Genomic DNA, 25,047 nt, shown 5'->3' with positions numbered 1-25,047 from the left:
ACGGACCCTCCGAGCGGCAGCCCTGAGGTGGGCTGCGGGTCAGGGCGAGCGGCACACCCCCCCCCCCCCAACCCTTGGGGGTGCTGGGCCCTACGCCCCCCCCCTCAGCGGGAAGGCGGGGTATCAGGCCCCGCTGCACCCCCCTCCGCATCCCCCAAGCCCCCTATCACCCCCCCGAGCACCCCAGGGGCGGGGGCGAGCCCGGCCCCACCGCGCAGCCCCTCACCCCGTGCGAAAAGGGCCTGTGCGTGGGGTCGGGGAAGGTCGGCGTGGGTCGGTGGGTCCGTGGGGGCTTTTTTTTTCTTGCAATTTTGACCAAATGCAAACCCTCTGCCCCCTGCACGGCCGGGGAGGGGGGTCCATGCACCGCCCCCGGCCGAAGCGGCTTGCAACAGAAACACCCGGCCCACTGCACGGGTGGGTTGCGCTGGCTTTAAACACCCCCGCCTCGCACACACACAGCGCCCCACGGCAGCCCCCACTCCGTGCCCCCCCCCGCGAGGATGCAGCATGCCGCCCATGCACCCCCCACCCCCCCGCAAGGATTTGGGCAAGTTTCGAGGCCTCTGCAAAGTCAGCAAAGCCCCGGGAGCGCGGGGCGGGGGGGAAGGGGAAAATAAATTTAAAAAAAAGAAGAGAAAAAGGAAAGGGGGGGTGCGAGCTCTACCATTTTGATGCAAAGGTCTCCGCGCAAAGGAGTCCCGGTCCTCCTCCGCTTGCCTGGGGTTTTTGCTCTCCATGAAAAAAAAAGAAATGTTGGGTTGGGTGGTTTGCTGGGTTGGTTGCTTTTTTTTTTTTTTTCGCCTTTTTTTTTTTTTTTTGCTGCCTTTTTTTTTTTTTTGCTGCCTTTTGGAGGAAGGGGGGGGAAGGAAATTACCGCGCCGCCGCTGCTTGCATCCCCGTCCCTCTTTTTTTTTCCTTCTTTTTTTTTTCCTCCTTTTTCTTTTCTTTCCACCCCCTTTTTTCTTTTTTTTTTTTCTTTTTTTCTCTCCCCCCTTCTCCTCCTCCTTCTCTTCTTCACCTCATCCTGCCCATCGCCATGTTAGCCCCTTTTCGGAAGACGGAGGAATGCGGAGCGGCGGCGGCTCCGGCTGCCAAGAGCCCGGGGGCCGCTGATTGGAGCCGCCGCATCAGATGGGGCCGCGGCTGCCCCTTTAAAGGGACAGGCTCCCGTCACACCGCCCACGCGCGGCCCGCCCCACGCGCGACACTTCCACGCGCCCCAGCCCCGGGTTACAGCCGCTTCTACCGCACAGCATCTCCCCGCCCTGGGTGCATCCTCTGTACCCCACGGGGGGAAACTGAGGCACGGGAAAGATACCCCCCCCCCCCCCAAAAAAAAACCCAAAACCCCAAGGTTTTTTGGGGCATAAAACCCCGGCTGGGGGGAAACATCGGTTTTATTAAACAAGGGGGGTTTGGAGCACTGTCCCACAGTAGGAAGGAAATGGGGATCCCTCCAGGCAGAGGCAGGTTGGGGGGGCTGGGGGGCATAAGGCACATTTGGTTTTAAGAGGGGGGTTTGGTGGGTGGCCGTGCTGGGGCTGCCCTCAGACCCCCCTCGGGCACAGGACGTGAAGCGTGAGGCACAGCCGGCCCCCAACCCCCCAAAACCAAAGCAGGGCTTCATTACTTGGCCCCCAGCTCTGCTTGGATCTCCCCGATGCCAAGCAGGGGGTGGGTTTTAGCATCACAAACCCCCCCCAGCCTGAGCGGGGAGCCGGGTCCCCCCAAACCACCCATGTTGGCGACCGTGGGGCAAAGCTGGAGCAGTCCCGGGGAGGCTGGGCAGGCACCACATAGGGTCCCATGGTGCTCCCACGCCTCTGACACCGGGACAGGCTCTGCCCATCAGCGCTGGGCTCCACCAAGGCAGGAGAAGACCCACGAGGTGCCCAACCGAGGCTCATCAGGACGGTGACCACCTCTGGAACCCGCTTCTGCCCCCACCATTCGTGCAGACGTCATCCAAAACATCAAGGGCAACCGAATTCCCTTCTACCACCTGATTCAAAAAAATAGAAACTCAATAACATCAAAGTGTTATTAAGCGGACATCTTTATTGCGGCGCCGGACGCATGGGGGATATCTCCTCTTAACATGCGTGCCTTGAAACAAAAGTTCATCCTTTATATGCCTTAAAGACATGAATATTCACACATTTTCAGAGAAATCTCCGCTTCCGTGCCTATCTACTACATTTACGTAACGCTGGCGTTGCAAAACTACACTACGCATGCGCAGGGGTCTCGGGTGGTCGTCGGTGGTCATTTGGGGAGTTAGCCCCCTACTCCTTTCTCCCTCTTATGGTCACTGGTCTCCTGAGGATAGTTTCTTCTCCTTGGATGTTTGTCCCTTCTGTTGTCCAGCCGAGGGGTTCTTTCTTATCATCCTCCTTTGAGCACTCCTGCTAGGACGTTTCTGTGCTCAAGGTTAAGATATCTTCTCTGTTGTCATTAATCTCTCGGTCCTTGCTCTTAACCCTTCTTTGTTTTGACTTCGTGAGGCCTCTTGGTTCTACACGCACGCTTCCCTTGTGATTAACTGTTTACACGTAGCTGAAATGTTAGCATTGAGGCAAGCACAGCCTAAGGACGATGAGAGTAGGCCGTTAAACATAATCACACAGTTATTAGGCTAAAGAAATCTGTACTAAAGTTAAACTAATCATGTGATCAATAACCTTCCAGAAAGTACATATATTAAAGAATTTACAAAACTTACAGTTGATTAGTTACACATACTAAAACCTTATCGTTGTTTGTTTTCACACCCTAAAAACAGAGAAACACGACGGCTCTGAAGGGCATCGGCCACGGGAGAGCGGGGCTGGGGGCATCCCTGGAGCCCCCGGGCTGCTCCATCTTCGTCCCACCTTCCCGGCTCTTTTCCTTTTCCTAACCACTCCCTTTCGCAGACATAAATGTGGTAACGTCTTGCACTTGTTTAGACTCTGCTCCGGTTGCCGTGCGCAGTAACTTCTTCCAGATGTGTACAGCTCTTCGCACAATGTCGCCATAGCCACGTCCTGCCTCCGCCGGGTTTATTTAGTGTATTTATGGTTTTTTGTTTAATGCCCTTTCTTGCTCTCAACCCTGCTCCGCTCTATAGGAAAAAGTCCTGGCTGACACCACCAGCACCTCTCCCCTATCAGAAAGCTTTTCGTGAGATAAGGGTTTGGCCTGTCCAGCATGTCTCCCACCCTGGAAATGTTTCCAAAAGCTACACAAGCTCCTGGAAAACACCCGGCTGACACGCAGCCAGCGCTGGGGTGATGGTGAGATGAGGCCAGAGGTGGGAGACAGGGGCTTAAACTCTGCTCCGGAGCCCAAATCCCTGTGGCACCTTCACGGATGTGGCAGAAGGGACCAGGGAGCTCCAGAGCTTGGAGGCCTCGTAGCTCTGAAGCACATGGGTCTGCAGAGAGAGGTGGATTGGGTATGGGCAAAGCCCTGACGCCACTCTGGTGGGCTCACCATGAGGTCCTTGCCTTTTGAGGGATGCTGAGCCCATCCCCCACATGGAAACCTGGCCTTTGCCATCTGCAGTTTTTCCTTCCTGATGTGGGAGAAGCTGTTCCCACAGTGGCCACCGACACAAGGGAGAACATCCTGGAAGAGGCACAACCAATGACACATTCGGGTGAAACACTTTACTTGACAAAGGTGACCACAGCAACGTTCCTAGCAGATGAGACATGCGTGGTTTCATTGGCCACAACTACCCACAGGCTCACGTGGAATTTGCCAAAACAACTTCCCAAAGTTCCCAGAAAATCCCACCCAACCCAGTTTGGTGGGATCCTACCCAACCTGGTTTGGTGGCTTTGTTGTGTGGGACAGGCAAGTTGGTCTTCTGTGTGACCAATGCAGCACAGGGACTGTCCTAACCCACTTAGGCCACCTCTTCTTCTGCTCCTCATCACACCATGCAAGGGCCAGGCAGGGTCAGATGTAAGACACTTCTGCATAGGTTAAGGTTAATGGGGCACATGGACAACTGATGTCTCATGGATCACACAAGGATCTGGAAGGTCTGGAGTCTTCCTGGGAGAGTGCAGACTGGGAGGTGGTTCTGCCATATCTTGCATGGCATCATTGACCAAGAGAAAGGGAATGAGCAAGGAAAAGTTAACAGGGTCCAGCTCACCACAGAGGAATCTGGGGGTCTGGAGTTCAGTTCAGTCGCTGTTAAGGAATGGGTTCTCCAGCAAAAGGGAAGCTCTGGAGAAACTGGTAAACAAGGAGCACATGGAGGGAGGCCCTGGTGACATGGAAGAAGTGTTGGGTCTCCTCCCTGCCTCTTTCCAGCAGCTCACAAAACTTATCTCCTGTAGCTTTCCTTCTTCCTTTCTCTCACTGCGCCGTGAGATAGCAACCCAGTGACTCCACAAGGTCACAGCAGGTCTCAAATGAAGGATCAGCCACAACAATACAGAGACTGGAAAACATTTAAGGAAATGAGGAGAGGCTCATATTTCCTTCGTATAGCTGATCCTTGATATTTCAGTTTGCATTTCCATAGCTTTGGTCTTCTCCAAGAGAATCGTCAGCAAGGACAAGGGACAAGAAGAAAGCTGATACCCTGTAATAGCTCAGACAGCTTTGAGTTTGTAGGGACCCATGCAAGAGCCTGGAGGTATTTAAGACTTGTAGATGCTGTGCTTAGGGACATGGTTTAGTGGTGGACTTGGTAGTGTTACATTGACGATTGGATTTGATGATCGTAAGGGTCTTTTCCAACCCAAATGATTCTATGAAGAGCCAAGTGGACACGGAAGGATATCTCCAAGGTGGTACCAAGTCCTCTTGCTGGCTCTACCTGCCTGGGCTGGATTCACTGCTTTAAGTGCAACAACAGTGCTCTGCTCAGCATCTTCTGTAGGCTGGATATCCCATGGACAGATGCTCCAGGAGATGGTGAGATGAGCTTCCTTGGTAACCACCCTTCCCGAGCCAGCACTGAGCCCCCAGCAAATCAGGGTATGTGCGTGCCTGGGTAGAGCAGGAGGTGGAAGAACTCTCCAGATTGCCATGGCCTCACCCATAGGATGGAGGCTGGGGATGTGGTCAACCCTTTAGGGATGTATCATGGGCTTGGCAACTGGTTTTCACTCAGCAGCTGGTTTTCTGAGCAGGCGTAAGGATCATGGAAAAGTAGGGATCAAATCAGGCCAAGAGAGAGAGAAAGAAAAAAAAATAGGGAAAGCGAGAACATTCCTGGAGGCTCTCTGGCCTCTCTCCCTCCAGCCTCCTGAGAGGAGGAGGAGAGAGACAAAACAAAAGACACAAGAAAAGAATGAGCCAAAGCAACATTAACACGAGGGTTGCAAGGTCCAAAGCGAGCAGTGTCGTGATGCAACGGGGCAGGCCCCTTCCCAAAAGCCCGTCAGCTCTCGGAGGACGCGGGGGTCCTGCAGAAGACGCTGCCCTTTTATGGCCAGGCGAGGAGGGCCGCGGCGCGGGAGCCTGCCCTACTAAGGGAAAACGTCTCCCGCATAAGCGTTTGCAACAAGAACACCCACAGCGTCAGTATAGACGAGCTCTCAAAGGACGACTGAAATAGTGCTGCTTTGTGTTGACCCCAATTCTACTCTATTTTTTTTCTTTTTTTTCCCCCCCCCTATTCTTTAATTATTCACTTCTGCCTCCGAACCAGGCAAAAATAATAAATGAAAAAAAAACCAAAAACCTAACCCCGAAGTGTTTATTCAGGCAGGGCTGGCTGCTTTCAGGTGACACCCTTGCATCATGGTGGGGGGGATCAGGTTCAGAAAGGTCGTCTGAGGACATGGGTGAAGGCCCCCCCCCCTCACCCCCCAAGCAGGCAGGGGTGAAGCCCCCCGAGCAGGCAGACCTTCGCGTGGAGGACGGTCTCCCTCTCGCAGGCAGCTGCCGGCGGGCGAGTGGCAGCCGTGCCGGTGTTTCTCCCCCCCCGGTGCGCTGGAAAGGCTGCGATCCAAACTGGAGAAGACGTCGTTACTCTACTCTTAAACGCGACGGCGTGTGCCAAGTTCATCCATCCACTGCTGCAAATCACAGCCTGGGCTGACCCGGCATCTCGCTGCCCGCCCCACCACCTCCCAAAGCTGCAAAATACACCTTATCCCAAGTCAGGCGGTATTCCCCTTTTGAGGGATCACAACTCCACCGGGAATAGCTTTTTCTCTTTGGTTGGCGGAGGCAGGGAGGGGAATCCACATTGAAGGTAAGACCCTGACCCATCAGAAAGTCCAGGGCAGCTCCTGAATTTCTATTTTCTGTATTTTTCGTGCACCTAGCAATTTGCCTACCCACAGGTATCTGCTGGATCCAGCAGCAGCAGCCAGATTTTAATTCTTGGAGGAGCTCGTATTGGATTCCAGGTCCCGTTTTCTAACAATTTGGTAATAATCATGTTTAATTTTATACGTGGTAATGCCAGTATTAGGAAGTTTACTTACAACCCTTGAATTATAGCACAGTGACGAGAAGATCCAAGTACTAAAGAAAAATTGTTTGGAGGAGGAAGGTAAAGACCCCCCCGCCACGCACTTCCAGATTCCCTGCAAATTATTTAGCTTATTTTACCCCTAGAAAAGAAATCGTAGGATCGTAGATTTATGTGGAAGGGATCTCCAGAGCTCACATGGTTCAACCTCTTGCTCAAAGCAGGAGGTTTCTCATCTTTTTGTTTCCTTGCTGCTCTCTCAGCGCTCAGTCCAAGGATGTGGACCACAGAGGAGCCTTAAGCCACTTCTTTAACAGCCCAAACATCTGCCCCACTGCTGAACATCAAAAAGTACTTATTGGGTACCAAAACCCAGAGTGAGGTGAGGCTGTGATGTGTCTCTTCACGCTGCTTGGCTCGACACGGCGTTAGCGTCTTTGCATCCCTTGCGCCGTGTCCATGTTGATAGACGTTGACTCATTAGCAGTGGGACTCGTTAGAATTGGTGCTGCAAAAACACAGCAGCACCAACTGCGGTGTGCCTCGGGGTATTTTTTTCCAGCTGGGTCACCTAAATGTGTTCTAAGGAGGATAGCGTGGTTGTGGTGGGTTGACCCTGGCTGGATGCCGGGTGCCCCCCAAAGCCGCTCTGTCCCTCCCCTCCTCAGCCGGGCAGGGGAGGGAAAATACAACGAAAGGCTGGTGGGTCGAGACGAGGGCAGGGAGAGATCAGTCACCGGCTGCCGTCACGGGCAACACTGACGCGTCTTGGGGAAATCAGCCTAAATTATTGCCACCCAAAATCAGAGCAGGATAATGAGAAATAAAACCAAAGCTTAAACCCCTTCCCCCCACCCCTCCCTTCTGCCCACGCTCAGCTTCACCCCCGATTTCTCTCCCTCCTCCCCCCGAGCGGCGCAGGGGGACGGGGAATGGGGGTTGTGGTCAGTTCATCACACCTGGTCTCTGCCGCTCCTTGTTGCTCGGGGGGAGGCTCCTCACCCTCTGCCCTGCTCCAGCCTGGGGGCCCTCCCACGGGAGACTGTCCTCCATGGACTTCTCCATCATGAGTCCTTCCCATGGGCTGCAGTTCTTCACAAGCTGCTCCAGCCTGGGTCCCCCATGGGTGCCGTCCTTCAGGAACAGGCTGCTCCAGCCTGGGCCCCCCCACGGGTGCCGTCCTTCAGGAACAGGCTGCTCCAGCCCGGGTCCCCCCACGGGTGCCGTCCTTCAGGAACAGGCTGCTCCAGCCTGGCCCCCGCGGGGTCCCAGGTCCTGCCAGCAAACCTGCTCCAGCCGGGGCTCCTCTCTCTCCCCACGGGGCCACAGGCCCTGCCAGGAGCCGGCCCCAGCGCGGGCTGCCCACGGGGTCACGGCCTCCTTCGGGCATCCCCCTGCCCCGGCGTGGGGCCCTCCCCGGCGCGGGTGCAGATCTGCTCCCCCGTGGAGCTCCATGGCCGCCGGGGCACAGCCGGCCTCCCCGGGGGCTTCCCCGGGGGCTGCTGGGGACCCTCTGCTCCGGCGCCTGGAGCCCTCCTGCCCCTCCTGCTCTGGGCCGGGGGCTGCGGGGCTGTGTCACACCTTCTCACTTCTCCCTCCGGGTGCAAATGCTGTGCACCGTTTGTTTTCCCCTCCTTCACTCCATCCCCCTGAGGCGCTGCCACCATCGCCGATGGGCTCGGCCTTGGCCAGCGGCGGGTCCGTCTCGGAGCCGCTGACACTGGCGCTGTCGGACATGGGGGAAGCTTCTGGCAGCTGCTCACAGAAGCCGCCCCTGCAGCCCCCCGGTGCCAAACCCTTGCCGGGCAAACCCAGTACGGTGGATCAGTTGACATTGCCCTGCTTTTTGAGTGCATCCTTCTTGTCCCTCGGATGAGTTACAGCAGAGGAACAGAGCATTGGCAGGTCTTCATTTTGGGGGAAAAGGGCTCATTTCGAGTGTTTCTTAACCGCAGGTTTTAAGATCGAGGCCTCTGCACTGGATGCATCGGGCATGCCAAGCCAAGCAACCCAAGCCAAGTTGTCCTCGCCGCCGTTGCATTGGAGAAACAATCTCTGTTAACAACTTGACTTGGCAGTTTCAACATTTTAGGGAAAGAAATATTTTTATTCTCCCACCAGGCCTTTCTCCAGACATTATTGGCTACTGCTTTGCTACATGAACAATTTAACTCCTGTTATGTTCAGGGTACTGGGCAAAAGTAAACTCAGTAAAATGTAACCTTTTTCATGAAAAACCATGTGGATCCTATGTTCTAGGTGGGAAAACAACAGGATTTTATAAGTTATTCTTTATTAAGAGCTTTTGAGAAGACCATTAAAGAAACTAAGTTGCCACTGGAGGAAAGTTTCTTTTCTTGCTTGAAAGGTAGTTAGAAGACAAGAAGCAAAAGGCAAGGCTTTGATGGTCACTTTTTAGGACGGAAAAGAGTCCATGGCATCGTCCACCAGAGATCAAGCCCGGGGTTTTTCAACATCCTCATCAGCAATCTGGAGGAGTAAGAGCAGACCCACATCTCCACGTTTGCAGGTGAGCTCTTCCAAGGTTATCTAGTGCCACACCAATGGCAAGCAACTCCAGAAGGCTCTCAAAAAAGAAAAAGCAGAGAAGAAAGGTTCAAATAAGCTTTGCTGTAGGCATACATAAAGTCTGGAGGAAAAAGGTCCAAATTATGCTTGTGTGATACTGAGGTTGGAACCAGCAGCTAGAGCCAAGGTCTTGGATTGCCACCAGCAGCTCTCTGAAATCACTGGCTCAACGTGCGGCTAGGGTCTGTTCAAGGTGGCAGCCAAAAAAAGCCAAGAAATTGTTATTTCTCTGCCTTCCCTGAGCACGTCCAACACTCAGGGCATCCCTTTGCTGCTGCAGAAAACGCTGATGCATCCGCATTTCGACTACGGTTTGTAGTCCTGATCTCCAAGATGAGCACGATGGTGTTGGAGAAGCAGAAAGAACAACTAAAATGACTGCTGGGATGGGGTAGCTGCTTTACAAGGTGAGATGACAAGCTCAGGACCCTTCAACCTGGAGAAAGGAAGGCTGTTGGGAGCTTACAAGTAAGGTGCAGCAAATCCAAACCATTACTCAAAAGCAGTAGATCAGTTTAAAACACAGAATAAAGTCCTCCTTCGGTCAGCAGGTTGCCACAAGAGCCAAATACATTAATAGAGTCAAAGAAGGGTTGAAGAAAGTCATGGGCAATAGGTCTGCCAACAGATACTAGAGCAAATGGGCAGGCTGGTACCCACCAACACCCATGATGGGATGATTGCTGATGCTGGGAGAGCACAGGGGAAGGAAATTAAGATATTCTGCCTTGCATGTTCTCCTGAAATAGTACCTCCTGTCGCTGCTGGAAAAGACTATTAGGCTAGATAAACTTTCAGGAAAATGGGGCAGTTTACTGGACAAGATTCTCCCAAATCCAGCGAGATCTGCTTAGATTACTACTTACCACCTCTAGAATTCATCAAGAACAAGCAGTAAGCTTCAGTCCTTATCCAATCCATAGCTAAAATGTACATTAAGTGGTTCCTGCATTGCATTGTGCAAACTTAAAGACCAAAATTTGCGCGACAGATCAGAAATGTTTCGGTGTCACCTACAAGTCACGTTCACAGTGTAGCGATGGGTTTGCTTGTTGACGAGCCAGGTGTGAAAGCTGCATGGGTCTTCCCAGCACGGGGCTTGCAGTTCAAAGGCATCTTTATACATCAAAGGAAAATGCAGTAAGAAACAGCATTTCATTAGTCAGGAAGTTAAAAATTGATATCTTGATTAAAATAATTATCAAGAATTACAGGAAATACCTGGAGATGTATTTATATTCAAGACAGTCTCCGGGGAATAGGAGAAATTTGCCCCAAATAGGAGTTTCTGTTCAAGAGTGGGATGCAGCACGTCAAAATGAACTCCCACCTCTCAGACCCACCACGTTGGTCCTGCCTGATGGCTTCAGTCCTCATTTCCGAAACCTCAGTGGGAAACGGGGGAGTCAAGACCAAATAGGTGCTACATACTGTTTCTTCTACATCAGTCTCCAAGTACAGTCTAACTTTTACCTATTTTCTTATAACAAACCTGATTCTTACTTTTTTCCTTAGATAATCTTGGGTCAGTTGTAATTTTTAAGACTGGTACTTGGTGGAGTTGCAAAGCAGATACGTATGAACTGCACTAATTTCAAAGCACCTTCACTTGCCTCTGGCTTTTAGGTACCTGGAATGCACAGCAACCCTTCGATACAGGTCCATCACACAACACATCGTGATATGTGATGGTTATCGTGATAACCCATCACGAGACAGGTAGGAATTGGTAAGACAAGAAACCATCTTATTCAGTAAATACTCATATACAGAAAAAATAGTGGGTTTTCTCCTCTGCCTAAGCCACGGAAAACAATCCCCCAAACAAAAAAATTTCCAGGGTGGAGATCGCGTAGAAATAACCTCATTTATATTAGTGCTAAAGAAAAATATGAAATGCTAATGTCTGTGCTGGTATCCTCGGTTCAAGGAGGATGCAGAAAGATATTCAGCAGAGAATGTCAGAGGAGTGAAGTGGAGGCCTGGAAAAGATGTCTTAGAGTGAAAAGCTCAGCGAGCGTGCACCGTCACTCAGCTTGTCAAAGAGAACGTTACGGGGGGATTAGAAATACGGTCTCCGAGGACGACTACGGAAAACGAGCAACGGGCACCTTCAGCCAAGATTCTGTAAGACCCAACATCCCGAAGCTCAAGTCAGACAAGCTGAAGCTCGAATTAAATTAAGACACCAGCCTCTGCTCACATCCCCGCGTCCCCAGCATGGCTGCGCTGGCGTGGCTGGAAGAGGAAAGATGGCAAGGACAGATGACACGAAGCTGCAGGAAAGCAGTGCTAGAGGAGGGAACATTGCTTGGAGAAGTTATTTATGATCCGCCGGGAAACTGAAGAGATACACAGCCTGGGAGTCCCTGGGGATCTGTCCCAGGCCTGGTACTGCTCAAAATATTTTTTTAATAATTACTTGCATGAATAGAAAACTTGCTTCTTACAGCTGCAAATGATACCAAGCCGGGAGGGACTTCAAGTACTTTGGAGGATGGGCTGAAACTTCAAAACAATCTTGACACATTAGAGAAATAGCCTGGGAAAAACAAAATAGGCTGCAATTTAGTAGAAACAAAGGGAAAACTTGCTGCTTGTGTAAGAATCGTTGAGCTGCAGAGCACAGCACGGGCGGGGAGCGGGTGAGCCGGGATGCGGCAGCGCAAACCGCGGGCGGGGACGTGCAAGGTTGCCTGCGGGACACGTGGAGCGACGCCTTAGATCCACGGGGCAGCGTGAAGCCTCGGCTGGGGCATGTCCGCTCGGGTGTGGTGATTTGGGGAAGGTTATGGACCGGTGGCAGAGTCCAGGAGATGGTCAGACCTAAGAAGTTACCAAAAAAAAAAAAAAAAAGAAAAAAAAGAAAAAAAACCCAACCAAAACCAAAACCCCACAAAACCACCCCAAAGAAACCTAAAGAACTTGGAGCTATTTAGTCCAGAGTAGACTGGATTTGGGCAAGAGCTAGGAAAACCCTTTTATGAATATTTAAGGTGGACTTTTTCCTTCCACATAAATGCTGAAGTGGAAGGAAAAAGGTCATTCTCCTCCTCTTTAGCTGCGGGAAGTAGCGACGGGCTTAAGTGGCAGCAAAGGAGCCTTAGTTTAGCCATCAGAAACGCGCTGGGTTTGCCTGGCAAGGGTTTGGCACCGGGGGGCTGCAGGGGCGGCTTCTGTGAGCAGCTGCCAGAAGCTTCCCCCATGTCCGACAGCGCCAGTGCCAGCGGCTCCGAGACGGACCCGCCGCTGGCCAAGGCCGAGCCCATCGGCGACGGTGGCAGCGCCTCAGGGGAATGGAGTGAAGGGGGGGGAAAAAAACCCAAAACCAGCAATTGTAGCTGGAAAGAGGAGTGAGAAAGTGTGAGAGGAGCAGCCCTGCAGCCCCCGGCCCAGAGCAGGAGGGGCAGGAGGGCTCCAGGCGCCGGAGCAGAGGGTCCCCGGCAGCCCCCGGGGAAGCCCCCGGGGAGGCCGGCTGTGCCCCTGCGGCCATGGAGCTCCACGGGGGAGCAGATCTGCACCCGCACCCGGGGAGGGCCCCACGCCGGGGCAGGGGGATGCCCGAAGGAGGCCGTGACCCCGTGGGCAGCCCGCGCTGGGGCCGGCTCCTGGCAGGGCCTGTGGCCCCGTGGGGAGAGAGAGGAGCCCCGGCTGGAGCAGGTTTGCTGGCAGGACCTGGGACCCCGCGGGGGCCAGGCTGGAGCAGCCTGTTCCTGAAGGACGGCACCCATGGGGGGCCCAGGCTGGAGCAGCCTGTTCCTGAAGGACGGCACCCGTGGGGGGCCCAGGCTGGAGCAGGGCAGAGGGTGAGGAGCCTCCCCCTGAGGAGGAAGGAGCGGCAGAGACCAGGTGTGATGAACTGACCACAACCCCCATTCCCCGTCCCCCTGCGCCGCTCGGGGGGAGGAGGGAGAGAAATCGGGGGTGAAGCTGAGCGTGGGCAGAAGGGAGGGGTGGGGGGAAGGGGTTTAAGCTTTGGTTTTATTTCTCATTATCCTGCTCTGATTTTGGGTGGCAATAATTTAGGCTGATTTCCTCAAGTCACGTCAGTGTTGCCCGTGATGGCAGCCGGTGACTGATCTCTCCCTGCCCTCGTCTCGACCCACCAGCCTTTCTTTGTATTTTCCCTCCCCTGCCCGGCTGAGGAGGGGAGGGACAGAGCGGCTTTGGGGGGCACCCGGCATCCAGCCAGGCTCAACCCACCACAAGAAAAAATTTTGTTTTTGTTGTCATGTGGATAGTTCAGGCAACTTTGCTTTTGGCATTTCAGCTGTCGAATCTCAGCGCTGGCAATATTTTACAGATAGGTTGGGTAAGAACTGCCACGATTTATACAGATAGAGTTGATTCTCCCCCTGGAAAGGAGCAAACAGTGATGAAAAGGTCCCTTTTTGCTCTGTTCTCTGACAGAAATGTTTTTTGAAAGGGGTTAGTTCAAAGCTATTGATAGAAATGAAAGACGATTGTGGAATCTGTGCGGTTTCCTGCAGGACGTCTATAGCAAAATCCATCACTAAAGCTGGATTTCACCATCGGTATGGATTTTTTTGCAAGAAAGAACTGTTTCAATAAAAATTTCATTTTTTGGCTTTGTTTCCCCCTTCGTTTAAACGGAGAAAGAAAAAAGGTGTCTATTACACTGTGCATTGCTACACTCAGGAGATCTTAAATCACACCAGGTAGCAAAGGCACAACCAGGCAGCCTGTGTTTTACATGTTATTAGCTCATATTCCCAGATTCGCTACTGTTGACTAAATTACCCTTAGACAGCTCTCATTTCTCTAATAACCAATCCTGCCGCGCTCAGTAGGGAATCACATCTTTGCAGCAGAATTGTAAGCCCTTGAGAGTGCAGAATTGCCCCAGATGACAAAAGAAGGCTTTGGTGGTAAGGAGACACCAACGTCCATCTCAAAGTCTATAGGTAACACTCTACTCTCCAGACCATCTTTCCACAGATGAGAACATAAAGTACGTGATACTCTCCCTCCCCCTTGTTTTTATTGACTTCTTAAAATCATAGAGTAGTTTGGGTTGGAGGAGACCTCCAAAGGCCACCTCGTCCAACCCCCTGCAGTGAGCAGGGACATCTTCAACTAGAGCAAGCTGCTCAGAGCCCCGTCCAGCCTTACCTGGGGTGTTCCCAGGGATGGGGCGTTGAACAACTCTCTGGGCAACCTGAGACAGGGTTTCACCACCCTCACTGTGAAACATTTCTTCCTTATATCTAGTCTAAATCTATGGTCTTTTAGTTTAAAACCATTACCCCTTGTCTTATGGGAACAGGCCCTGCTAAAAAGTCTCTCCCCACCTTTCTTATCAGCCCCTCTCAGCCCTGGCAGCTGCAGGAAGGTCTCCCCGGAGCGTTCTCTGCTCCAGGCTGAGCCCCCCCAGCTCTCCCAGCCTGTCCTCCCAGCAGAGCTGTTCCAGCCCTCGGAGCGTTGCTGGGGCCTCCTCTGGTCCCGCTCCAGCAGGTCCGTGTCTCTCCTGTGCCGAGGGCTCCAGAGCTGGACGCAGCCCTGCAGGGGGGTCTCCCCAGAGCGGGGCAGAGGGGCAGAACCCCCTCCCTCACGCTGCTGGCCGGGTGGCTTCTGGGCTGTGAGCGCACATTGCCGGCTCCTGTCCAGCTTTTCATCCACTAGTGCTCCCAAGTCCTTCTGGGCAGGGCTGCTCTCCATTCTTTTATCCCCCAGCCTGTGCTGCTGCTGGGGGTTGCCCCAACCCATGTGCAGGACCCTGCACTTGGCCTTGTTGAACCTCATGGGGTTCACATGGGCCCATTCCTCGAGCTTGTCCAGGTCCCTCTGGATGCCATCCCATCCCTCAGTTGTGTCAACCGCACCACTCAGCTTGGTGTCATCTGGAAACTTGCTGACGGTGCCCTCGATCCCACTGTCTAGGTCATCGATGAAGATTTTAATATTAAAGAGTACTAGTCCCAGTATGGACCCGTGAGGGACACTGCTTGTCACCGATCTCCATCTGGACATTGAGCCATTGACCATGTCATGGTTTAACCCCAGCCGGCAACCAAACCCCGCGCAGCCGCTCGCTCACTCCCCCACGGTGGGACGGGGGAGAGAATCGGAAGGGTAAAAGTGAGAAAACTCGTGGGTTAACATAAAGATGGTTTAACAGGGAAAGCAAAAGCCGCACACACAAGCAAAGCAAAACAAGGAATCCATTCCCCACTCCCCATGGGCAGGCAGGGGTTCAGCCATCTCCAGGAGAGCAGGGCTCCGTCACACGTAACGGTGACTTGGGAAGACAAACGCCATAATTCCGACCGTTCTCCCCTTCCTTCTTCTTCCCCCAGCCTTATATGCTGAGCATGACGTCATATGGTATGTAATATCTCTTTGGTCAGCCTGGGTCAGCGGTCCCGGCTGTGCCCCCTCCCAGCTCCCCGTGCCCCCCAGCCTCCTCGCTGGCAGGCCGGCATGAGAAGCTCCTTGACTGCTTAGCAGCGACTGAAAACATCAGCACATTACCAACATTGTTTTCAGTTGAAATCCAAAACACAGCCTCATACCAGCTCCTGTAAAGAAAATTGACTCTGTGCCAGCTGAAACCAGGACAGACCACTACCCTCTGGATGTGACCGTCCAACCAGTACCTCATCCACCAAACAGTCCACCCAGTGAACAACTGTTTGTCACAAGGAAGAGATTTAATCTTTGAAGGAGGGAGATGTAAGGTCCAAGGTCAAGAGAATGAGCTGAAGGTTGTTGCTTTACAGCCAGAGCTGCAGGTCCTAGCAAGGTCAGTGGAATGTATCTAGCATGTTCCCCAAAATTATGTCTAAGCTGCTGCTCTTATCTTTGTGCCAGTGATTACGGGTGACATTAGCAGCCAACGTGGAGGACTCCTGGGCAGCACCGGGCATGGGACACAATAAGGACTGATTGGTCTCTACAGGGAAGGCATTGAAAAAGAAGTGAAATGAAGTGACCAGGGGACCATTGCTTGCTCTTTCTCTCAAAACGAGAGCTAAGGACACTTGATGAAATTATCAAACTGCACATTACAGTAGAGGAAAAAAAATGAGTTCCCCACCCCTAGTGTTATTTCTTTAAAAAGGTGGAAGCCATCATGCTGCAGACCTCAGAAGCATAAAGGGATTAAAAAAAACCCCAAACCCAAACTGCTTTATACAGCCATTATTAACCAGAGTGGTTCACACGCAGCCGTTGCAAAAACCTGCTAAGTTTACAAAGAAAGGATCATATATTTGTCCTCTTGCTTTTTCTTTTCTTTGTGCACCTGCAACTTGGTTCTAACCACTGCTACGCTACTTTTATTCCAGGACCTCACTCCTTTTATACTAGGAAAGCTTTGCCACTGGCTCTGCCAGAGCCTGAGCAGTACCCGAAATAATCGTTCTCCATATTTGCGGCTGCCCCTCAGCTTGGGCGTGTTTTCTGATAGCAAGGCATGGCAGGCAAACTGCCTCCATCTGAAACGGGTGGCATTTGGTTTGGCCACGTCGAGGGGACATTGAGGGTGGGGGTTTGCCAGGGAAGCGCTTGCCTCCTTTCCCTTGAAGTTCTGCGACAGTGAGTATAAACGTACAAAACGGACGTAGCTACACTGATTTTAAAAAAGAAAAATCTTTCTTTGTGCCAAATACCTAGCCCTCTCAATAGAGTGGGTTTGCTTTTTCATTTTTCCTGAAACACGCTTCTTCAAGCAGCACTTGAAGAGCCAAAAGCCTCTGTTGAAGGATTCATCTCACCTGTACGTTCCCGAAAGAGTCGGGTGTTTCTCCTGGAAGCGTAGCAATCAGCCCCTTACCCTCTCCCGTTCCCGAGGACCTTCCCAATCCTCCTCATGCTTTTCACGGCTCATTTTCCAAAACGCATCAGGGAGAAGTTATGCAGACGCTGCCCGAGTGGTGGGACGGGCGGCTAAGGCGCTAGGGGAGGGGGAGAACTCTCCTTGTCCTCTCTCACAGGGTGCACGATGAGCTGGAAGAAAGCCCAGGAGGAAAGGCAGCCCCCTCCTGCCCGAATTAAGGAATTAATGAAGGAATCTTGCAGCCTAAGGCCAGGACCAGGACTTACCGCCAGGGTAGGAGCTACAAGTGGTCACAAGCTGCGCTGAGCTCAGCACTCTCCACGCTCGACCATCCTTTGGCAAGGACGCTGGTGTTCTCGGGCTGCCCCGCGCTCTTTCAAGGGCTGATACACATCACAGCAGAAATACCAAATACCAAATTAATGTTCACCCCCTCTTTGTGCATCCACTGTGACACTGAAATATTGCCTTCATTTAACAAAACCACCAAAGCCAAAGCTGCCACGGACTGAATTCACACAGGCAGTCCTACCTACTTCAGAGGCATTACATGGACATTATTAAACTCAAGACTGGGTCCCTTTAAATTAAAGGTACAAATTTTGAAACAAGTAAAAAACTGTTCAAATAGTTGTGACTTACCATAGTTAAGCAGCTAAAGCATTTTAAAACCACGGGGAAAATCATTAGTTTCACAACCATATTAAAGAAAAAAATATCTAGATTTATATGGATGTTAAGTAGGGGTGGAGTATGCAAAGCTTTATCTTCTCATGATTTAAATCCCAGGAAGCGTTCGGTTTGGAAATTACACCAGATGGATTCCAGAGTGCAGCTGAAGGTCATGGAAATACCGTGTTCTGCTCCAAACTGCACGCACGATCATCGCGAACCACACAAAGCCATCAACAGAAATTTAATCCACTGTCAGACATTTGGTGATCTTCTGAAAGAGCACTTTCAATGCTTCTTACCCTCGAGTGCAAGGGCACACACAGCCCTTGTTTAAAAGCGATATAGCAGGAACGCAACCTCTGCAGGTAGGAAAAGCGCATTTATACCGTCGCTTTGTAAATCCGTCCTTTTAAAGAATGAGATGTTTGATAGTCAGATGGTTCGTTTACTATTTTCTTAGTCTAGACTAAAGTCACTCACCTGCAACTGGAGACAGAACGCTTGCTCTCAGAGCTCCATCACAAGTCTTCTGTGCGCTGCGTGGATAATCTATTGCCAAAACAACCAAAGACATACAGACTCCTTCAGAACTCCCCCCCCTTTTTTATTGTTTTCCTTTGATGAAACCACTTATACTTGAGCAATAACTTCACCACATTGCAGGATTTGAGGCTTTTTTTAATAGAAAAATGCCACTAACGAGCAATGCGTAGCTGGGTGGCAGCCACTCTATTTTTAACACTGCATGCTCCGGCGCAGCGCCTGCCTCCAGCCTCCTCCCTGCCCTCCCGCTTGCCGCCGCAGCCGGCTCAAGGTGACGGCTTCACCTCTACCGCGGCACCTGAGCGCAGCCCCGCGACCCTCTCGTTCAACTTGCACGCAGAACACAGCTTTTTAAGGACAAAAATCAACATTAGGCATTTAAAAGAAAGGTTGCCGATCACCTCTCTTTAACAAGGAAGAGACTTCTGCGCTGCAGGCTGGCTAGCATCGCTTCCACTGGTCGTTCAGTCTGCCTGCTTTGATGTAGCCATTCACCCTTGTCCCTACCTTAAATCACCATTTTTTTCACAGAATCATTAACGTTGGAAAAGGCCTTTAAGATCATTAAGTCCAACCATCAACCCAACACCACCATGCCCACTAAACCCACTATCCTGAAGTGCTACGTCTATATGTTTTTTGAACACCTCCAGTGATGGCAACTCCACCACCTCCCTGGGCAGCCTGTTCCAATGCCTGACCACTCTCTCAGTGAAGAAATTTTTCCCCATATCCAGTCTAAACCTGACCTGGCGCAACTTGAGGCCATTTCCTCTCATCCTATCGCTGGTTACTTGGGAGAGGAGACCAACACCTTCGTCGCCACAACCCTCTTTCAGGTAGTTGTAGAGAGCGATGAGGGCTCCCCTCAGCCTCCTCTTCTCCAGACTGAACACCCCCAGTTCCCTCAGCCGCTCCTCATCAGACTTGTGCTCCAGACCCCTCACCAGCTTCGTTGCCCTTCTCTGGACACGCTCCAGCACCTCAACGTCCTTCTTGGCGTGAAGGGCCCAAAACCGAACACAGGATTCGGTGTTTTACACCGTTCATCGCTATAGCTCACAGCACCTGCAGCTCCTACTTCTCCTGCCTAGGATTTCTTGTCCCTCCTCCTCACAGGCCATGCTCCCAAGTTCGGGAAATGCCAGGTTAACCAGATCATGCTAAATACCAAATCAAACAACATGTCAACACTTCCACTTGTCCTTTTTATTTAGGCCAAGGCAATTAGCCTTTCCATTAGCACAAAGCTGGTATTTTCCAATGAAATCCAATTTTTTTTTCTTTCTGGGACAGAAGGTCTAAAAGACTAACGGATTAATATGCCGAGCCTTTACATCTGCTGACTTGGACTAATACCACATTTCCAATATACTACAGAAACCATGTGGGAACATGTATTTGGGAAAGAATATTTAGCAAAGTAGTTAAACTCTGCCCATTTAGAGATTTCTGTGTGGATGTTAAGTGCATCTTTTCACAAAGAGTAGGAACCTTTTATGCATCTTGAGGAAATGGCAAGACCTCAAATCACTTGGAAATTTCAAAATATTTGTTCCTCCGACAACTGTTATGTAAACCCAGCAAGGAGAATGATTCCCCAGCAAGACTCTATGTAGGAAAAGGAAAGAAAGAAAGAAGTTTTATGTAGTCTTGCAAGGACAAAAGCGGATACAGAAACTGAAGTATATTTTTAATTTTCCTGCCCGTTTCCCTCAAGCAGCTACAGCTTTTCCCAGATGTAGAGAAGACAGCATTTGCAGATATGTACAAAAGTTTATTTTACAAACAGCAACTACTTCTGAATAACAAAATTGCAAAAACATAGACCAGTATTAGAAAACCAGCTCAGGGGAACATTTTCTATCTGAAGCACAATTTAACAGACTTCACTAAGTAAAAATATTTCCCACCTTCCCTCACACCCCTCCCCAACCATCTACCAGATGGAACTTCTTTATAAAGCTTGAATTCAAGATATGAAATACACATTAGTGACACTGCAGTAATTTTGGGCAGGTACAATTAGCTGATTGACAGTATTTCTATTATCTTTTCCTGGCCTTAAAAAGAAAAAGTCAACTCAGATCTGAACTATGACAAAGTCTGATTCTGGAGCAATGTCTTCCCTAGTAAGTACTGAATGGCCATGTTTATATTTGTATATTTTGTTACTCCACTAGTTCTGTTTTCTCAGAAAGGAAAAAACACAAGTTACATTTGTAGTTAAAACTATGAAACTGCAACAAACATTATCTTGAGTTAGCAATGAAATATTTGCTCAGGACTCTGACATGGCTGCTGCTGTTAGAAACGGGTCTGTAGATGTGTACTGACTTGAGTAGTAAGTGTACTTAATGTTAAAAAGCATAAGCAGCTTACGAAATATTGATTCTAAAGGACTGCATGCACACACTTTCTCAATGAACTACCAGAGCAGGAAGGGTGTAAGTGCAGAATTTTGGGGTTCTTCTAGAAAGTGAAAAACCTGCATGACAAATTCGGTTTTACGAACCTGCGTACAAATGTCTTATTCAGCTGTTCACGGACAGAAATGAAGGGCATCATTACAGTCCTCAAACTTCACTTTGAACTTCCTTTTCATGTTTCAGAAGTGTACAAAAAGCTAATTTTTGATAGCTTAATTCAATCAAAGAGACAGTAAGAATTGACGTCTAAGCAAGAAATTACCACTTTTAATTTTCAAAGCTGTTGGGTCCTGATGAGATTAAACAAAAAAAAAAATCACTTTCAATATTTGAAAACATTTGAGAAAATGAAAGCATCTCAAGATATTACAGAAAGTCAGTAATGAAAACTATTATAATACAACAGTATTCATTAGCTCTAATAAAGCTAAGTTAGTCTGTTTTTTCACTACAGACCCCACTTTTCAGGTTACATTATTCCACTAAAAAATGTTTCTTAGTACACAACTTTCTAAACACTGAAAAATTTTACAAATTATTTTAAACCAGCTTAATCAGAATATTGCAAAAATTACACAATGCTCTTCAGCTTTATCTTGGTTTTTTTTGCAAACCATTTACCTGTAACATGGAAACTTTTTTGGTATTAAACTTTCAAAGTGAAGTATTGTCCATGCTTTTTATCAGGCATACCAGTATATTTGTAGTCATATCACTTCAACAATATATAGTTCAATATCTGCAATATCAGTATCAGATATTTTCTATGGTGAATGGGATACATCTATAGACATTTTATAAAGGAACCATTATGGTTTGTTTTCTCAAAAAATCATCATCACATAAGCTTTTTTAAAAAGTGTTTTGAACAAACTCATGATATACTCAACAGTTTACAACATTCAACTTCAAAATGTGTTGGAGTATGCCAAGAACTGTAATATGAATTGAAATGAAATTCAAAAAGTGTTTAGAAACACTTTTTTTAGACTCTTAAGAACATTGCTGTTTATCACAAAATTCACTTTTGAACATAAAAGTTTAGACAAGTTGGATATTAAGATCAAAACTCAGTCACCACACTTTTGCTCGCTGCTTGCCAGTTTGACAACTCTCATCGAGTACAATCTCGCCCTTTTCAGCAGACTTCTGAAATACCACAGTACAGGAAGGGTTAAGACAGAGTGGCAGTCTTTGTTTTCATCACCTCTCTGTTGTAAATATACTGTATATAATGCAACAATCAACAAACCAGACAGCATGGAGCCCATCCTCCAGCATTAAAAAAAAAGCATTTTAATAAACTAGAAATGGCAGCCTTTGTAAGAAGTTTTCTTCACAGTTTTATAGTTGCTAGCATATATTTAATAGTAACAGGCAGAAAGCCCTAACGTGTTTATAAACATACTTGAAGACAGTACTGATTGCTGCACCCAGAAAAGTGGTGGCAGAAAATTCACTGAAGTATCATTCATGGCTTGGAAAATCCAATTCAAGGAAACAAAACTGTGTGGGTTTTTTTTAACCCACCCTCTATTTCGTAGAAGTAGCATTTGACATTAAAAACAACAACCAACAAAGCCACAAATCAGTTGAGTTGAGCTCAGTACTTCTCTCTGTAAGTATACAGTCACTGAAGCAAGTTCACTGTTAAACGGTAAAGTTTCAGCTAATTCAATAAACACCCTTCAACTTCACTTGTGACACTGTCAAAACAGGTTTTTAACATAACACTGAAAAAAATTAAATACAGTTTCCATTGTCAAAGAAACGTTTTCAGCTGTATCTGCTGCTTTCACTGGGACTTCGGTTGTTAGAGTAACTGCGATCACTTTCACTGTCAGAGCCATAAGATCTACAAAGAAAAAGATTAAAATGCCTCAAAATTGTATTTTGAGCTTCAAATTCAAAATTGCATCGTGTAAAAAAATTGTCAAGACAGACAAGCATGAGACAAGAAGAAAACATACAGAAAGTCTTTTACAGGATCATATTTGATATAACCAAAGTATTCTTTAAGGGACACTCAAAACTAAAATGATCACTAACTACACATGAGAAAACCCCTGTGTAACTCAAATCAAACTGTGTTTCTAACTACAAAATTTCTTGCTTTCTCTGATACGGCTAAGAAATCCTCCAAAATAACTGTTTTTGTAAATGCTAATACCTCACTGAGAAGTATATTCTAGCCAGTATAATTTTATATAAATATATTACAAAATATATATACAATATTATAAATGTATTGCAAGCATTTCTCAGCTAAGATAATTTCACAAATGCTTGCTTTATATATCGCAGTTTTTCATTTGAAGAAGGGTCTTAAGAATTAGGCCCCATGACAACAGGAGTGGAAGCAGAGTGGAAGTTGTAGATTAAGATGTTTTGGCTTATCCAGAAGAATTTTAAGCTCAGCACCTGGCCAAACATCAAGATAGAGTCCAGATGGTTTCAGACAAGCCACAGGACATACTCAAATTCCACAGAATGAACTTTCGTTAGAGATTTCCTAGCCTCGTGCCTGCAAGGAAAGCTTTCTAAATGAAAGATGAGCATATCCTAATCCAACATTGTTTCTCTGAGGCTTCCCAACATCCTAAAACAGTGATTTTGTAAGTCTATTTGCATACTCTTCATTAATCTCATTAATTTCCCCTCAAACACAAGATGAAAGTTGTCTCACTGTCAGAACTAGACGAGGAAATGGGTGAGAGCAAAGTCCATTAACAGTTGGTACAAAGTTGTCAAGAAATGAGTATGAGGACACCAGAGGGTGAAAATTTACAGCAGTCAGAGATCTGACTAATACGGGACATATTAAAGGGTACAAATGAAATCACAGATATTCACTACATATATCCTGTTTCACTTCTGATCTTTGTGTAATGTGCTCACTTACACCTACAGAATTCCCCTGGACTCCACAGAATAAATTTAATCTTAAATTCAATCAGAAGCACACTGGATTTGCAGGTAAAATGTTCTTTCAAAATATGTTCTAGAAAGTTAAAAATTAATTCTGGATAGCACTGCAATTTTTAATTTCCATTCAATTTTTTTTTTTTTTAAATCCACTCTTGCAGTCCAACCAAAAAGAATTTACTATTCAGTGTAATTCTTTGCATACCAGGTAGCTTTTAATGCATAAAAGGGCACTTGATTTAAATCTTGAGAGCTGGTTCATTGTTGTTTTTAAGAAGCATTTACAATTTTTAAAAAACCTGAACGTGCTTATTTTCAATGCATACATACAATGAACTGAAGGCTTCTCAATTCCTTCTTATCCTAGTTTCTCAAATTTAGTACGTCAGAAATATCCGATTTCCTCTCGCACACGCTTGCTCTAATTTTATTTGGTTTTAATTATTACTTTTGGTAATAATGTGGGTTTTTTATGCTTGGGTGAAAAAAACATTAGCCTTCATGAACACCAGCATGCATCAGTTAAGCAAATTCTGTTGCATAATTACAGTGTTGAAGTCATGCTAGCAAAAACATACCTGGATCGCCTATCATAACTTCTAGATCTTCGATAGCTGTCACTCCTTTTGCTTCTACTTCGACTTCTGCTATAGTAACTATCATACGTATATGACCTACTTTAAAGAGAAAAGAAAGTAATTATAAAATTTACAACTTCTTGTCTAAAATGGTATTTATTTTAAGTGTATGCTTTAAAGACATTTATATACACAGATGCGTGGCTATATAGAAATCACTTTTGAAGGATGTAGCAAGCAACAATTCTATATTTTATGGAAGTTTAAACACAAGAACAAGTATCTTCAAAGCAACAGTAAAAATCTCAAATTTATTAATCTAGAAAAGACTTACTAAGCAGTTAAGTTTTGTGTTTTCTCTACAAAGTGTAGATGCAGTAAAATTCTTGTTTGCTAATACTTGTTCTCAGAAGTAACAAAGGGATTCCATTTCTAACTCAATTTTATTTTAACAACAAAGAAAAAACGTATTCACTATTACTTATCACATATCATCACCTAGAACTGTAATGCCAGGATAATTTGCTTATTTTCAGCTTTTAAAAGTGTCTTATATTGATTTTGCTTTGATCCAATTTGCTATCATGATATTATGTTTTACGTACCACAGATGAAGGGGTATTCTTATACTAAGACATTTTTATAATAAGTACATTTATTGCAGAGTTTGTATAAAACTATAATCCATACCTGGATCGACTGTGATGACCATAAGAACTACTGCTGGATCTGCTTCTACTATAGGTTCGACTGACAAAACAAAAAAAACCACAGAGACATTTTCAGTTAATTGGAAACAAGTGCTGCAGAGAGCAAGGAGAGAGAGGGAACGCAAGGAAAGGAACATGTTTTGCTCAGAATTCCTCATCCATACTACAAAACATCAAACAAAACTGTTTTTCAGTAACAGGAAATTTTGAAATCTGAGTATTCTAACTTGCACGTTTCAAGTAGATACTTCAGCCTGCAGTAGGCATAGCTAAGCACGTTGCCAACTCGCGCAGAGACTGAAGCACCAGACTGCTGTGCCTAATTTACTGGGTTTGTAATACACCCCAACACTATCTCCAGTTAGAGAAA

At 47.9% G+C, this 25,047-nt stretch overlaps 1 protein-coding gene across 1 annotated transcript in view; it reads right to left on the bottom strand.

Moving 5' to 3' along the window:
- Positions 1-22,240: 22,240 nt before the first annotated feature.
- The window catches only part of NKTR (natural killer cell triggering receptor), a gene marked incomplete at its 3' end in the record, with an annotated part of 42,931 nt that continues 40,124 nt past the window's right edge, over positions 22,241-25,047 (bottom strand). Inside the window, exons 14-16 of the mRNA XM_081996626.1 lie at positions 24,658-24,717; positions 23,968-24,066; positions 22,241-22,319 (exon numbers count right to left, since the gene is read on the bottom strand). Of these exons, the coding sequence (XP_081852752.1) occupies positions 22,241-22,319; positions 23,968-24,066; positions 24,658-24,717 (238 nt within the window). The remainder of the gene's footprint in view (positions 22,320-23,967; positions 24,067-24,657; positions 24,718-25,047) is intronic.

The sequence above is a fragment of the Phaethon aethereus genome, assembly GCF_964289735.1.
Source record: "Phaethon aethereus genome assembly, chromosome: 2".
In the NCBI taxonomy this organism is placed as follows: Eukaryota; Metazoa; Chordata; class Aves; order Phaethontiformes; family Phaethontidae; genus Phaethon; species Phaethon aethereus.
Note: the sequence above shows the minus strand (reverse complement) of the source record. Positions and strands in the feature narration are given on the sequence as shown.